Genomic DNA, 17,032 nt, shown 5'->3' with positions numbered 1-17,032 from the left:
GAATTAGCCTAAGTTCTAAATACACACAAAATGGATGAATTTCTAATTTTCTAAAAGAGGAAAACGTGGTTTTTCAGATTTTCCCAGCAAGCCCTCAGTAGACCTGGCAATCTGTAATAATTTTGGCAACTGTAACCGAAAACTAAGAGCATAGTTGATATTGATGTTAGGTAATTAATCCCTAATTACAGTAGATACTTGGTGTTTAAGTGTCAAACATGTTAAAGTATTTTGCCTGTAAAAACTTAACATATTCTTCACTCTCCGCCACACACACACAAATCTAGAGGAGCCAAACAATTCTTTTATTTAGGTACACTTTAAAGAGCTTGTAAGGAGACAAAAGTACTTCTCTGCCGATTCATAAACAGCAAAATGGTGGCTTTTGGAATTAACGATAGCATGTGAATGTAGCACTTGAGAACTCTTCTTTTTATTTATATCAGAAGATCAGGTGTTCGAGGCACAGAATTCTGAAACTGAGAATTCTAGTCATGTTTTAGTTTGCTCTCTGGTATCTGCCCGAATTATTATATGTCAGAGTCCTTAAAATTTTGTTATTTTCCCCTTGTTTTTGGTAATTTTAGGAAATTCGTACAAGTTTCAAGCTGGCAACAGAATGAACGCGATGCTGTGGTTTAAGCACTTGAGCGCAGCCTGCCAGAGCAACAGACAGCAGGTGAGCCGCTCGCCTCCATCCTCATGGTGGGCCCGAACACGGGCCTGTGTTTAACCAGTTCCAAAGGGAAGTAAGGAGACCAGTTTTAAGAATGAAGAGGGAAAACAGTATTGTTTTTATGCTTTTTCTTGTTGTCAGTGGTCAGCAAGATATGAAGTCCACGTTCTAGTGAGGAGATAGTCAATAAAAAGTGAACAAAGAGGGGTGCCTGGGTGGCTCAGTTACGCGTCCGACTCTTGATTTCGCCTCAGGACAGCATCTCCCAATTCGTGAGATCAAACCGAGGTTGCGCTCTGTGCTGACAATGCAGAGCCTGCTTGGGATTTTCTCTCTTCTCTCTTTCTGCCCTTTTCTCTCTCTTCTCTTCTCTGCTCTCTCTCAAAATAAATAAAATTTTTTAAATGTACCAAAAAATGAACAAACAAAATTTGAACTGCTGAAAACTGTATATAGAACTATACAAACTATGTAAAAAATAGTTATGTGATATGGAGAGATGAGAGTAGACACCACTTTATTTTTTTTATTAACTCCTAAAATTATTCATTTGATTTTTTTTTTCCTTTAAATCCAAGTTAGTTAACATATAGTGTAATAATGACTTCAGGAATAGAATTTAGTGATTCATCACTTACATATAACACCCAGTGCTCATCCCAACAAGTACCCTCCTTAATACCCATCACCCATGTAGCCCATCCCCCACCCAAAACCCTGCCAGCAAACCCCCTTTGTTCTCTGTATTTCAGAGTTTCTTATGGTTTGTCTCCCTCTCTGTTTTTGTCTTATTTTTGCTTCCCTTCCCCTATATTCACCTGTTTTGTTACTTAAATTCCACATATGAGTGAGATATGGTATCTGTCTTTCTCTAATTTCACTTAGCATAATACACTCTAATTCCATCCACATAGTTGCAGATGGCAAGATTTCATTCTTACTGATCGCTGAGTAATATTCCATTATACACACACACACACACACACACATATCACATCTTCTTTATCCATTCATCAGTCAGTGGACATTAGGCTCTTTCCATACTTTGGCTGTTGTCAGTAGTGCTGCTATAAACATCGGGGTGCATGTGTCCCTTTGAATCAGCACTCCTGTATTCTTTGGATCAATACCTAGTAGTGCAATTTCTGGGTCGTAGAGTAGTTCTATTTTTAATCTTTTAAGGAACCTCCACACTGTTTTCCATAGTGACTGCAACAGTTTGCCTTCCCTCCAGCGCAAAAGGGTTACTCTTTTTCCACATCCTCACTAACACCTGTTGTTGCCTGAGTTATTAATTTTATTTTTTAAATTTTTTTTTAAATGTGTGTTTATTTTTGAGAGAGAGAGGGAAAGACAGAGCGTGAGCAGGAAAGGAGCAGAGAGCAAGGGAGACGCAGAATCCTAAGCAGGCTCCAGGCTCTGAGCTGTCAGCAGAGTCCAACACGGGACTCCAAACCACGAACCACAAGAGCATGACCTAAGCTGAAGTTGGAAGCTTAACCAACTGAGCCATCCAAGCCCCCACTGAGTTGTTAATTTAATTTTATTTATTTTTAAAAATTATTTTTAATGTCTATTTTTGAGAGAAAGCCAGACAGACTGTGAGCAGGGGAGGGTCAGAGAGAGAGGGAGACACAGAATCTGAAGCAGGCTCCAGGCTCTGAGCTGTCAGCACAGAGCCCAACATGGGGCTTAAACTTACAAACCAGGAGATTGCAACCTGAGCTGCAGTCGGATGCCAAACAAACTGAGCCACCCAAGTGCCCCCCTGAGTTGTTAATTTTAGCCATCTGACAGGTGTGAGGTGGTATCTCACTGTGGTTTTGATTTTATTTCCCTGATGATGAGTGATGTTAAGCATCTTTTCATGTGTCTGTTGACCATCTGGATGTCTTCTTTGGAGAAGTGTCTATTCATGTCTTTTGCCCGTTTCTTCACTGGATTATTTGGTTTTTGGGTGTTGAGTTTGGTAAGTTCTTTATAGATTTTGGATACAAACCCTCTATCTGATGTGTCATTTGCAGATATCTTCTCATTCTGTCTGTTGCCTCTTAGTTTTGTTAGTTGTTTCCTTTGCTGTGCAGAGACTTTTTATCTTGATGAGGTCCCAATAGTTCATTTTTGCTTTTGTTTCCCTTGCCTCTGGAGACATGTCAAGTTAAGAAGCTGCTGCAGCCGAGGTCAAAGAGGTTGTTGCCTGTTTTCTCTTCTAGGATTTTGATGGCTTCCTGTCTTGCGTTTAGGTCTTTCATCCATTTTGAGTTTATTTTTGTGTATGGTGTAAGAAAGTGGTCCAGGTTCATTCTTGTGTATGTTGCTGTCGGTTTTCCCAATACCATTTGCTGAAGAGACTGTTTTTTCCTTTGGATATTCTTTCCTGCTTTGTCAAAGATTAGTTGACCATATGTTTGTGGGTCCATCTGTGGGTTCTCTATTCTGTTCCATTAATCTGTGTGTCTGTTTTTGTGTCAATACCATACTGTCTTGATGATTACAGTTTTGTAATACAGCTTGAAGTCCAGGATTGTGATGCCTCCAGCTCTGGTTTTCTTTTTCAGGATTGCTTTGGCTATTCAGGGTCTTTTCTCTGGTTCCATACAAATTTTAGGATTGTTCTAGTTCTGTGAAGAATGCTGCTGTTATTTTGACAGGGATTGCATTGAATATGTGGGTTGTTTTGTGTAGCGTTGACGTTTTAACAATATTTGTTCTTCCAGTCTATAAGCACAGAATGTTTTTTCATTTTTTTTGTGTCTTCCTCAGTTTCTTTCATAAGCTTTCTATAGTTTTCAGTGTATAAATTTTTCACCTCTTTGGTAGATTTATTCCTAGGTATTTTATGCTTTTGGTACAGTTGTGAATGAGATTGATTCCTTGATTTCTCTTTCTGCAGCTTCATTATTGTTGTATAGAAATGCAACTGGTTTCTGTACATTGACTTTATATCCTGCAACTTTGCTGAATTCATATATCCGTTCTAGCAGTTTTTTGGTGGAATCTTTTGGGTTTTCCACATACAGTATAACGTCATCTGCGAAGAGTGAAAGTTTGACGTCCTCCTTTCTGATTTGGATGCCTTTTATTTCTTTGTGCTGTCTGATTGCTGAGGCTAGGACTTACAACACTGTGTTGAATAACAGTGGTGAGAGTGGACGTCTTTGTCGTGCTCCTGACCTTAGCGGGGAAAGCTCTCAGTTTTTCCCCACTGAGGATGATACTGGCTGTGGGTCTTTCGTATATGGCCTTTATGATCTTGAGGGTATGTTCTTTCTATCCCTACTTTCTTGAGAGTTTTTATCAAGAAAGGATGCCATATTTAGATACAACTTTAAATAAGAGTGAGGGGCACCTGGGTAGCTCAGTCGGCTCAGGTCATGATCTCACAGTTCATGAGTTCCAGCCCCCCATCAGGCTCCGTGCTGATAGCTCAGAGCCTGGAGCCTACTTCAGATTCTGTGTCTCCCCGTCTCTCTGCCCCTCCCCAACTCATGCTCTTTCTTTCTCTCAAATATAAATAAACATTAAAAAAAAATTTAAGGGGGGCCTGGGTGGCTCAGTCGGTTGAGCGTCCAACTTCGGCTCAGGTCAGGTCTCGTGGTTCACAAATTTGAGCCCCACATCGGGCTCTGTGCTGACAGTGAAGAACCTGGATCCTGCTTCAGATTTTCTCTCTCTCTCTCTGTCTCTCTCTCTCTCTGTCTCTCTCTGCTCCTCCCTGGCTCGTGCTCTAACTCCCTCAAGAGTAAATAATAAGCATAAAAATTTTTTTTTTAATTTAATAAAGAAAGAATGAGCACAAAGATCTCCCGGAAGACATTGACATGAATAACAAGAAGGAGCAGCCATGTGAAGATTAACGGGAACAGAGGTCTGGTAGAGGGAACAGAAAGTTCAAAGTTCCTGAAACTGAAATGAGCTTAAGATGTTCAAAATAGGCAAATGAGGCCATGTTGGTAGAATATAGTGAGAGGCAAAGGAATATAGCCCCAGAGAGGGTAAATTTAGATGGCACTTTAATAAAAATTACTCTGATTCCTCTTTATTCTACTGACTAGATGCAGGTTCCTATAGTTGTAGTGAAACCCCCCCCCCCAAAAAACCCCATGGGTTTGTTTTAATTTTACTGAAACAAAGATGGTCTAATTCAGAGGCTGTAGCTGCAAAGAAGAATGAAGCCACGGTGTTGTTTTCCCCAAACCCTGCTGCAGATCTAAAGTTGAACCATGAACTGTTAGAGCAGACATGAAATAAAGATAGCTGCAGTTATGGAAATATGTGTAGATTTTTTTATACACCAGTTTTTAGTTGAGTATATTTGAAGACCATTGACTTAAGGTACCAAAATTCAGAAGTGTTATCTGTAGCTAATTTTGAATAATGTAATACACTATATAAGTTTATATCATTTATAAAAGTATTTTTCACCCTATGCTGTCAGGCCCTAAGTTATTACCCCTTTTTTGATAAAGGAAGAAACTAAGTCTCAGACATGCTAAGTGACCTACACAGGGTCAAACAAGTAAATACCTCTATTCTTTAGATCCAGTCTTTCTAAATTTTGTTAGAATAGGCCTTGTTCTCTTAGTGTTTTCGTTTTAGATATATATAGGAAAGACTAAGAGCAGCATTTGATATCATTTTTAGCACCCTCCATTAAGAAGGAAATGATCTAGAACAAAGATAACCTTCTTGCCTCTGTCAGGTTAGTGTCTGGGACAGAATAAAGGAAACAGACCTCCTTTTGCCTGGACTAAGGTTATGTGCAATGCAGCATAACTTACATTCTTTAAATGTGCTTAAGGTATTAAGTGTCATTTTTTTTAATCTCAGATTTCAAGATTAATCTAGAAAGTGTATGCATAAAGGTTCAATTTCTTGTACTATATTAGTAGACCTTCCAGCTGAAAAAGTCAACCAAATGTGTGTAAATGGGTTTTATTCATTTTTCTCTATACTTGGAAGAATTAGAGTAGCAGCAAATGTATAAATAGAAGCTGTGAAATTTGAAAATTTTTAATAGAAGACTCTGACTCAAATACAACACCTTAAATCACATTCAAGGAACTTAGGAGGAAATGAGCTTATGCTTTATTTAAATATGGATTTTTTTATCACCAGACCTGAGAATTTGTACTTTAAGCACTTTTGAGCATTTGTATTGTAATTTTTTTTTTAAATTTATTGATTTATTTTGAGATAGAGACAGCACAAGCCAGGGGAGGTTCAGAGAGAGAGAGAGAATTCCAAACAGGCTCTGTGCTGTCAGCACAAAGCTCAGTGCAGAGCTTGAACTCATGAACGTGAGATCATAACCTGAGTCAAAATCATGAGTCAGACGCTTAACCAACTGAGCCACCCAAGTGCCCCTGTATTGTATTTGATTTATAATTCAATTGTAAATGTATTGTTAAGGAATTTTTTCATTCCAAAGATGACACGTGTAGGAGACTCGCCCACCTTTTTTTTTTTTTTTTTTTTTTGAGTATCCTAGGATTTTCAGGAAAAGATTGCTAAAGTGTGAGAGCTGTTAAGCTGTTTTAAAGGACAGAGAAAGGACTGTTGAAATAGGGGTATCTCTCCCAGCACACTGATAAGAAAACTGATAGTAAAGGTTAAGAGTGTATTTTAACATGGTGAAAACCTCTTTAGTCCTTGACTAGAGGACTCATCAACTGATTTTTAAAAACAACATATATTCCTATTTCAAAGAGTTACTGTGGAATTTCTCCTCATTAAAATGTGGACTTTGTGGCTTGCTGTTGATTTCTGTAAGGAATGAAATTTGATTCCATCCACTCTATAGGCAGCAAACTATTATGTAACCTGTTGATTTTTTTTTTCAGAGTCACAAAGTGTCAGATCAGAATTTATCTAATGATAAGTTTTATTCTTCCATATGTATTTTCATGATGACTTCACAAAGAAATTCTTTGTAACGTTCATTATAAAATGACCTGTGATTTTAAAATGTGAATGTAGAAACTCATGGTGATACACATAATGAGAAAATAGATGACAACAAGCACATTTGTGTGAGTCTCACCCTACTTGAGCCGAACTTCTTTTCTGATTCATTTTTTTCACTCAGCAAGCATCTGCTGAGCCCCTGTGTTAGACAAGAAAGACACCGTCTCCACCCTTTCTCCTGTTCCAATTTCAGTTTTTTGGAAAGAGCGTATTAACTCAGTGATTTTCTCAAAAATGTTCTAGCATATTTTATTCATTATTCATAAATGATTGCAGTACCTTCTGTCAAATTCCTTTTATAAAGAGATATTTGGGCTTACTTAAAATGACAAGAAAAGATAAGAAATAATACTTTGAAAAACAACTTTTAAATACTATCAGTTTTGTGATGCTTATATTTTTAAGGTTCCTACAAACTTGATGACTTTTGAGTAAAAGCCTAAGAAAGAAGCGAGGTGAACTATTGCCCCTAAGTAAAAGCAAGGAGCTGATGAAAGCGCCAGCTATAACCAGTTCTGTGCCAGGAGGAGCCCAGAGGCTCCGTCTCAGCCTTTGGAGTTCTGAACCAAAAAAGCACTAATTTCAGGGAATGAAGTGAGATATTCCCAGAGAACAAATTGGAGTTACACAACAAACTGCCATGGACCGCGCTTCTTTTCTCCGAACTGACCTGCAGAAACCACTGCCTTAAAAGAATGAAAGGGAAACCAACATGAAACACCAAATAGTGCGTGTGACTCTTCCGGCGGTGCTGTGCTTGGGATAGATCATAGCTGATTTGCATTTCTTTTAACTTTGTACTAATTTTGGAGGGGGGAATCGCCTTTTTTAGAAACACTTTAAAAAGGGAAAACATATTTCTTATGGGTCATGTGAGGGGCTGGTTTTGAACTGAGGTGTGAAGATACCCTGCCCAAGTAGGATGCTGCCAGCAGCCTACCTGAAAGGCTGCTTTGGCTTCCAGTAATCTGCAGCCTCACTGGCTTTCCCACAGCAAGAGTTTAGGAATTAGACGTGTTCACAATGTGAGTGGTTGGGGTGTGTTCGGGGTTGGGGGTGGGGTTTGCTTTGAATGAGGGGAGGTTTTTTTAGACACTAAAGTTCTGAAATATAGTACTGTATGGGGAACCTCATTTCCTGCAGGAGGCATAAAGGCTGAGTGTTCCTGTTTCAGACGCTCTTTCAAGTGGGCTCCAGAAAACATGGTTGTTTTTAACTGGGTTTGAAGTTTAGCCTTTTATTTGAATTCATTGTTGGACCACAGATCTGCTTAGGAAAGAACCGTAATCCCAACCTAAACTTTTCTGAGATTTTACAGTAACTACATTTTTTTCAAGTTAATTGAATTAACCCTTCTGCCAGTCACTGGTGATTTTTGTTATCAAGGTGATGTATTGCTATTTCATCAGAATATTTTCTTTTACAGGGTGTAATGTATACAATGCCAGTTTTTTTTTATTAGTCATTTTCATTATTTTTGTTAAATAGGAGATTCAGGGTCACATTTGTTTATAAGAGCTTCCACATGTGTATGTGTGTATGTATTTTATTATAAGGCATACGAAATAATTTTAAAAGGGAAAAAGGGGAAAGATTGAGATTCTGGGAATCTTCAGTTTATCAAAACTTTCCTTCTCCCATAACTTTCCTTTATAAAAAACATTTTTCTGAAAACTTACTGTTGGTCCCTGCCATGAAACCATTATTTCATCAGTAGTTGACCAAGCTGTTTTGTGAGAGCTCTTCTACACAACAGTACATTTAATTTCCAGAATAAATGTTGAATTGCAGAAAGAAAAAAAAGTTCAAAGGTGAACTGCCTTAGAGTTTTAACAAAAAAATGGCACTTGGACAATAGCTATGTGTTAGATGCTGTAAGCTCATGGGGCACTGTGTAACTTAGCAGTGGCCCAGAGTAAGAAATGCTTTTTGACTGATACCTTCCAATAAACTTGTAATACTTTGGGCCTCACATAAAATTTCTTACATTTGCATTCTTAGAGAGTTTTATACTTTTTTTAATCATCAATATTTCACTCTTGAAACTTAAATATTAAATAGAAAATATTGCCCACAGAATAATTAGCTAAAAATCTATCCAAAGGAAAGTAGAAGAGCTTTTGGGAAAGGATATGAACAGTTCAAATATTTTTCTCATATAGCACAGTTAGAAATACCATTATTTCTGGTTTTGTGGAAAGTGACAGAGGCTAGAGAGGGCAAAATGTTGCCTGTGGTAAATGATTTTTCAGTTAACGACCTCCCAGGCTGAACCCACGTCAGGTACATAGAAAGATATCATGTGCATAGCCAACAGTATTACTATATAGACCTTGCACATCTTTCTTTGGTTTTGCATTTTTTAAAAATTCCTTAATTTGTCTATTTCTCTTCAGAAATAAGTGTTTTTAACAGTGTATGTGCTTTTTAAAATACTGTGGATGAAAACCCTGTGGATTTTTTACTATTATGTTCTCATAAATAAGCTAAAGTAGATATGTTGTAGGTTAACCATATTTGTGGAGATTTGCAACTGAAGTCAGAGCCTGACATCACACAGTTTTGCCAAAGAGAGAGCTAAACTGGAAGACGTGTTTGATATTTTCAGCTCTAAACGTTAAGGGATGCTTGCACAGAGAAAGAGTAGCGTTCAAATGTGGTGAACAGTCCCCGTACAGGATTGTGGCCTCCGGCTGACCGAAACTCTTAACAGAACTGTGCAGTAGAAGTAGCCATTGCTCTTCTGTCTTCAAATTTGTCTATTCAAAAGATTATACGTTGCTTTTGAGGATTATTTTAGCATTTGAAGCAAATGGAAACCAGTGAAAGCAGGGAATTAAAATAGCATAGGTGAATTTTTGATCTATAATTCACCAAATGATCTAACAATTGAAACAAAGAAAATAGGTCACCAAAATAATATTAAATATTTAGGTAGTTTATTAGTAGAAAGATGAAATTTTTTTCTCTTATTAAGCCTACGCTTAATAAATTAGTAAACGAGTGACTCAAAAGCTTGAGATTTCTATCAATATTACACTCATTTTTTTTCTCCTAGCCGAGAACAACTCATTAGAAATTCCATTATAATTTAAATTTAAGCTAGTTTACAATAAGCATAAATATTGGCATATTATACTGCCTGGTGTAGTAGTATATAATACTAGCCAAAATACAATTTGAGGCACATGTAATTTAACAGTTTATTTGAACACGGAAGCTTATTTTTCATACAGAAGTAACATCAGTTTTTAAAATACAACTATACAAATACCTGCATAATAATGGCCTTCAGAGCACTAGCTTCAGTTTCATGCCCCCTCCGGGGTTTGGACTTTGCTGTTTTGTTTTCTTTTCTTTTCTTTTTTCCCCAGAGGTATTATTTTTACTGTGATCTTCAAACTATAAGAATTGAAAGAGAACTCATCAAACACACCTTCCTATAGCATTTTCCTCACTATGTAAATATTATTAATTTTATAAACATTACAAAAAGGGATCCCAACAATTTGAGTATTTTTTTTTTCTCCCTAGGTCTGTGCTTCAATGACAATCTTTTTTTTTTTTCTTCTGCATAAAAAATGCCATATGACTATTGCACTACCTTCTGTATGGACTGTTACGGTATTGGGTCCCCCGGTATGTCAAGAGTTAGGGTGTTTATAGCTACAGAGTTTTAATAAGTGGCTTTATTCCTCTTCTGGGTGACTTACAAAAGAGCCCAAGGAGCACTATTGTTGCAGAAGGAATGTTTACAGTCTCTAGTGTCTACACTGTGTATTAGTTGACATGGGGGCCCTCGAAGAACAGCCTAGCCTGTCGCTCTCTTGGGGTTACTAGAATTTACCTGGCCAAATGACTTGAGCAGAAGTCTTTTTTTTTTTCTTAAGATTAAATCTGTAAACTATACACCTTTACTGCTGAAAACAAAACTATAAAGCGTCGTATTAATTGGAAATCAATAATAATAGTAGACTTAATCTATTAACTTCTTAAAAGAATATATCCATTATTGATTTTCTTCTTGTTTTTTGAGGCACGTTCCTTTCCACCCAGTTTTTAAACCAACCCGTTACCTTCTGCAAATGCAGGGTACCAGTGTTGCTTAACAGAAGGTAATTTTTAATAAAAGAAATCTTCTGCTTCAAAGGATCTCTTTTTGAAAATGAAGATGAATTCAGCTGTGCCCCAGTGGAACTATAGTATTGCTGTCACATGGACAAACGATCCAAAGCAAGTGGTGAGGTTTACCTGACTTCTTCGGTGGTCTTTTAGGGTTTGTTTTTATTTTCTCTCTCTTCTTTTATACTGGTTTTTTCAGACATAGTAAATTTATGGTTTTACAGCCAGAGTGATACTCTGTTCTTTCTAAGCTTTGAGAAAAAACATTGTTACTTAATCGCATTGAGGATCATTGTTTTCCACGTGAAGTCAACCTTTTTTAAATGATTTAATAAGTACTTTTTGGTTTTGCTCCCCTAAAAATGGCTTGTGACTAAAGTGACCTCTTTTTTTTTCCCCCGTTCCGAGGATTCTAATGAAAGATATGTGCATGCAAACTCTTTCAGGTTATTGAAAGCAATTTCCTTATACCAGTGTCTCAAGTGGTAGTGTGGAGAAAATTTGGTCAGTGCCTTAACAATTTGAGGACCAATTTTAGGGCATCGAATACGACGATAATCCTCTGCCCTGTTGCTTGTCGGATTTCAGGAGTGTGTGCTATCCTGTGTCCACCAGCTTACTCCTTCTCACAGCAGGTGCAAGACAGTCTGTACACAGGCCTCCAGGCAGTTGCTGCTGTCCTCCTTGGTCTTGATTCTTCTTTAGACGGGCTCCCTCCCTGCCCCTCTCCTGCCAGGGGAGATTAAAACGAAACCCGCCCAAATCAACCTTTAGATGCGCGCTTTTATGAACAGCTTTGAAGAGCATCCATCCAGCTGAGTTTGGTTTTATTTTGTGTTGTTGATGTTGTCGTTTTGAGCATAGATTTAACTCTAAAGACCTTTCAGAAAATCCCTAGAAGAATACATTATAGCCAGAAGGATTTGTTGAGAATCTTATTAAAGCTACTGAAATCTTGTAATGATAATCTCTTTGACAAAAAAGCGAAATTTAGATTGGTTCATTCTTACATTTAAATAAGACTCAGAACAAACAGGCAGTCACTTAACCTACCAGTTCTTGTTTGCTTGAAAATACTATTGCAGGAAAGTGAAAATAACTCTAATGTCTAAATTAAAGGGAAGCTAAGAGACTAAACTAGCTTTCTCAGTCAAAACAAAACTTGGAAACGTTTTGCTTCTGAGACTCTTGCAAGATATGGAACGACTGTTGTTCAACTGAGTCAAGATGCTATTTTCACATTTTTTAAGGGCTCGTATGTTTCAGAATACAGAAGTAGATATCCTCTTTAAAGAGTTAACTGATCCTTAAGGGTTATTAACAGGATTTAAATTTTGATTCTAGTCACCTGGCCTTGCAGAGTGGTGATGGGATGAAAGGAATGGAATGCATATAGTGCTTTGGGATGAGACTTTTAATAGACCAGAGAGATTTTCATAAATATTATCTGTGTTTTAGATACTAACAAATACTAACTTTCCCCTAAAGATATCACCTATCAGAACTACTCATAAATAGAGTCCAGTAATCATCGACTTATCAGGTCTGACACAGTAGCTGCTCATAAATCACCAGACTCTCAAGAGTTTCTACATCTTGATTATTGACAAATTTATTGTTTTATAGCCCAGTGCAGTGTGTATGTGTGGGGAGGACCGGGGAACTCGTTCACAATGTCATCTAAAGGAGATAAACATCTGTGGGCATAAATATCCCAGTGATGATAATATACAGGAAAACACAAGCCATTTTTATTCTTCTTTATCCCAGTTAACCTGAGGTACTCCCGTGATGAAGCACTCAGTTGCACTATGACCTCCCTGAGTGATGTGCAGCTTGGTTCCTCTCTCATTTTTTGTTTCTGTTTAATATGCAGATGTGAGTGTGAGATCTTCAGTGTGTTTGCATAAGCTAACTTAAAATGAATTTAAGTACAGTTTTCTGAAATATTTCTATTGAAATAAATTACTTAAAAATATAGATTGTGTGGGGATAATTTGTTGCCATATTTATATTTTTATCATTAACTTTTTTTTTTTTATCTTCTTATTATTTACTTGTTTTGAGAGAGGGAGAGTGCAAGCTGCGGAGGGGCAGAGAGAGGGAGAGAATCCTGAAGCAGTGCTCAATCCCACAGGCTGTGAGGTCACGATCTGAGCCGAAATCAAGAGTCGGACGCTTAACCAACTGAGCCACCCAGGCTCCTGGATCACTAACTTTTGAAATGCATTTCATCATTAAGTTTTAAATAAGTTCTCTAACTTGATATTTTTCCCTTTCTAAACCAATCGACAAAGTTTTTGTTGGTACAGGAAGCTTCTGTCTGGGTACGCTTCAGTTGCTCTTCTCTGTGCTGGAACGAGGGTGCGCTCTGGCAGGTTGACAGATGGGGTCTGGAGGAATAGAGGTCATGGATATAATATTTCCAACTTCATCTCCACGCTCCAAGTATATGATATGCTATGAACAGTCCCCAGAGAGGCCTTCTTTGCTAATACGTACTGTATTTCATAGATTCTAAGACATGACATTAAATCGTAAGAAGTGCAGAAACAGCTGGGTTGAGTCTCCCATGAGTCATTGGCTGAGGTGTTGGTCATGCGTTATCTAAGAATTCCACGTGAGCTTGCCCCTAAGATCCGGGCTTCACCAGTGTTCTCACCTTGCTAATGGCCTTTGGAAATTTTCACTGTCCCCGCATTGGAATGAAAAGAGTGACAATTCTCTGATGGGGTCAACCTGTCTTTACTTCACACAGTGCCACCTTTGTCACACGAGTTTTCCATATGTGCACGCTCAGTTTCTGGCTTCCCTTTTCTGTTTCATTAGTGCTTGTCTGTGAGCCAGTACAAGCATACTTGTACTTCACAGGTACTGTATTTTGTACAAACTGCAGGTTTGTGGCAGCCCTCCTTCGCACAAGTCCGTCGGCGCCCTTTTTCCGACAGCACTTGCTCACTTTGTGTCTCTTGTCACATTTTGGTAATTCAGTATTTCAAATCCTGTCATTATTACCATGTTTGTTCTAGTGATATGTGATCAGTGATCTTTGATCTTGTTGTCATTGTTCGAAGGCACCACAAACAACACCCATATATAAGACCACAAACTTACTTCAGTAAACGTTGTGTGTATTCTGACTGTTCCACCAGCTGGCCACTCCTCCGTCTCCCCCTCTCTTTGGGGGGAGAAATAAGCTTAGTGAAAAAATCAAGTTAGGCTAAAAGGTCTCTTGCACCAAACAGTTGGGCAAGTTGTGAATGCAAAAGAAAAGTTCTTGAAGGAAATTAAAAGTGCTACTTCGGTGAACACACAAATGATTTGAAAACAAAACAGCCTTATTGCTGGTATGGTCTGGACAGAAGTTCAAACAGCCAGAGCAAGGCCCTAGCTCTCTTCAATATCATGAAGACAGAGAGGTGAGGAAGCCGCAGAAGAAAGGTTGGAAGCTAGCGGAGCTGGTTCTTGCGGTTTACGGCAAGAACATCTCCACACCATACAAGTGCAAGGTGAGGCAGGAAGTGACCCAGAAGATGTAGCTAAAATAAAAGGAAGGTAGTTACGTTAAAGGATGGATTTTAAGTGCAGATGAAACAGCCTAATCCTGGAAGAGGATGTCATGTAGGGCTTCGATAGCTAGAGAAGTCAGTGCCTGGCTTCAGAGGAAGACTGACTCCTACGTTTGGGGGCTAATGCAGCTGGTGACTTTAAATTGAAGCGCATGCTCTGTTACCATGCCAAAAATCCTAGAGCCCTTAAGAATTAGGTTAAATCTACTCTGCTTGGGCTCTGTAAATGGGACAAAACCTGGATGACAGCACTTCTGTTCACAACATGGTTTCCTGAATATTTTAAGCCCACTGTTGAGACCTGATGCTCAGAAAAGAAAAAGATTTAAGACATGCTGCTCACTGACAATGTTTCTGGTTATCCAAGAGCTCTGATGAAGAGGTACAACGAGATTAATGTTTCTTTGCTTTTTTTTTTCCCATGTCTGTCTAGAGATACCTTTGTATCTCTAGCATTTATTTTTTTTCTATTTTTACAAAAATATTTTTTTCATTTGTTAACATTTTTTCATTTACATCCATGTTAGCACATAGTGCAATAATGATATCAATATATGTGTGTATACACACATACATACACACCACATCTTCTTTATCCATTCACCCATTGGTGGACATTTGGGCTCTTTCCATTTTTGGCTATTGTTGATATCACTGCTATAAATGTTGGGGTGGATGTGCCCCTTCAAAACAGCACTCCTATATCCCTTGGATAAATACCTAGTAGGGCAATTGCTGGGTCATAGGGTAGTTCTATTTTTAATTTTTTGAGGAACCTCCATACTGTTTTCCAGAGTGACTGCACCAATTTGCATTCCCAGATTAATGTTTTCATGCGTGCTAACATGATTCTACAGTCCATGGTATCATAGGAGTAATTTTGACTTTTAAGTCTTAATTTTTAAGAAATGTATTTCATAAGGGTATAGCAGTCACAGGTAATGATTCTTCAGATGGCTCTGGGCAAAGTAAATTGAAAACCTGGAAAGGATTCATTCTAGCTGCCATTAAGAATACTCATGATTCATGGCAAGAGGTCCAAGTATCAGTATGAATAGGAGTTTGGAAGAAGTTGATTCTGACCCTCACAGAAAACTTTGAGGGGTTCAGGAGAACTTCAGCGGAGGAACTGCTGAGCTGGTGGAAATAGCATGAGAACTAGAATTAGAAGCAAAGAAAGTGGTTTCCGGAAATGGAATCTACTCCTGGTGAGGTTGTCGTGAAAATTGTTGAGATGACAACCAAGTATTTAAAATATTACATAAATTTAGTTGATAAAGCAACAGCAGGTTAGAGAGGATTGACTCTTAACTTTGAAAGAAGTTCTGTGGGTAAAATGCTATCAAACAGCATCACGTGTCACAGAGAAATCCTCACGAAAGAGTCAATTGATGAAGCAAACTTCGTTGTCTAATTTTAAGAAATTGCCAGAGTCACCCCAACCTTCAGCAACTACCACCCTGAGCAGTCATCAGCCATCAACACCAAGGCAAGACCCTTTACCAGCAAAAAAAAAAAAAAAAAAAAAAACCAAAACCTGACTCGCTAAAAGCTCAGATGATGGTTAGCATTGGTATATACATTGGGTTTTTTTTTTAGACATAATTCTGTTGCACACTTAATATACTACAGTATCCTGTAAACATAATTTTTATATGTACTGGGAAACAAAAAAAGTCTTTTGACTCACTTTATTGCAGTGGTCTGGATCCCAAGCCCACACTATCTCTGAGGTATGCCTGTACCGTATTGCCGTCATTACTATGTTGCTACAGAAGTCTTGATATCTAGTAAGGTAATTACATTGTTGTCCAAATTTGCCTTAACTGTCTTGATGCGTCTTCTCAATGAATTCTAGAATCATTGTGTCAAAACAGAGAAAACACTATTGGTATTTTTATTGGAATTGCTTTAAATTCATAGAATGAATTTGAGAATTAACAGTGTTTAAACATTTATTCCTTTCATCTACAAACACGAAATATCTCTCCATTCACTTGAAGACTTACGCCCATTACCTTGTTGAACTCCCTTATCTCATTCTAATCATTTGTCCAGTATGATTCTGTTGTCATGTGAGCTGTGAAAAAGGTGACTGGGAGAAAATATTTGGAGTTTATAAAAGAAAGGGTTCATATCAAGAATGTGCAAAGGGGCACCTGGGTGGCTCAGTCGATTGAGCATCTGACTTTGGCTCAGGTCATAATCTCACCATTCGTGAGTTCGAGCCCCGCGTCGGACTCTGTGCTGACAGCTTAGAGCCTGGATGGAGCCGGCTTCAGATTCTGCATCTCCCTCTCTGCTCCTCTCCCACTTGCACTCTGTCTCTCTCAAAAATAAACATTTTTTTTAAATTGTAATAAAAATAAATGTATCATCTCATTTAGTCTTGAAAATACACCCTCCTCTCACAAGAGGTCCTTTAAAAAAATTTTTGAAAGGAACATACAAGGAATTTTTGCAAGTCGGGTAAGAAAATTTATTCAGTAGAAAAATGTGCTGAAGGAAACGAGTAGACAGTTTACAGAAGAAGCCTGTGGGGCTAACCTATGAAAAGATGTTCAACCTCAGTAGTATAGAGAAATGCAAAGTAAATCACCAGAGAGGTGTCACATTATATCTGTCAAACTGGTGAAAAATAAGCAGATAATACCAGTTATGGTGAGACCAGGAAAAATCAGAATTGTCAGGCAAACAG

At 38.0% G+C, this 17,032-nt stretch overlaps 1 protein-coding gene across 3 annotated transcripts in view; it reads left to right on the top strand.

Annotated features, from left to right (window-relative positions):
* The window catches only part of RALGPS2 (Ral GEF with PH domain and SH3 binding motif 2), a 200,701-nt gene that overhangs the window by 157,597 nt on the left and 26,072 nt on the right, over positions 1-17,032 (top strand). For 2 of the 3 annotated variants that reach the window (XM_047076946.1, XM_047076947.1), the window contains 2 exons: positions 588-679; positions 7,049-7,685. In XM_047076946.1, coding sequence (XP_046932902.1) covers positions 588-679; positions 7,049-7,078 — 122 coding nt within the window. In that variant the 3' untranslated portion in view covers positions 7,079-7,685. Of the gene's footprint in view, positions 1-587; positions 680-7,048; positions 7,686-17,032 lie in introns of those variants that run through there. The other variant, XM_047076945.1, reaches the window with a different exon arrangement.

Source organism: Lynx rufus, unplaced genomic scaffold (assembly GCF_022079265.1).
Source record: "Lynx rufus isolate CCGP_SWC_20201006 ecotype Redwood Valley unplaced genomic scaffold, mLynRuf1.p SCAF_15, whole genome shotgun sequence".
In the NCBI taxonomy this organism is placed as follows: Eukaryota; Metazoa; Chordata; class Mammalia; order Carnivora; family Felidae; genus Lynx; species Lynx rufus.
The sequence above is the reverse complement of the archived record's forward strand: the minus strand, read 5'-3'. Positions and strand labels throughout refer to the sequence as shown.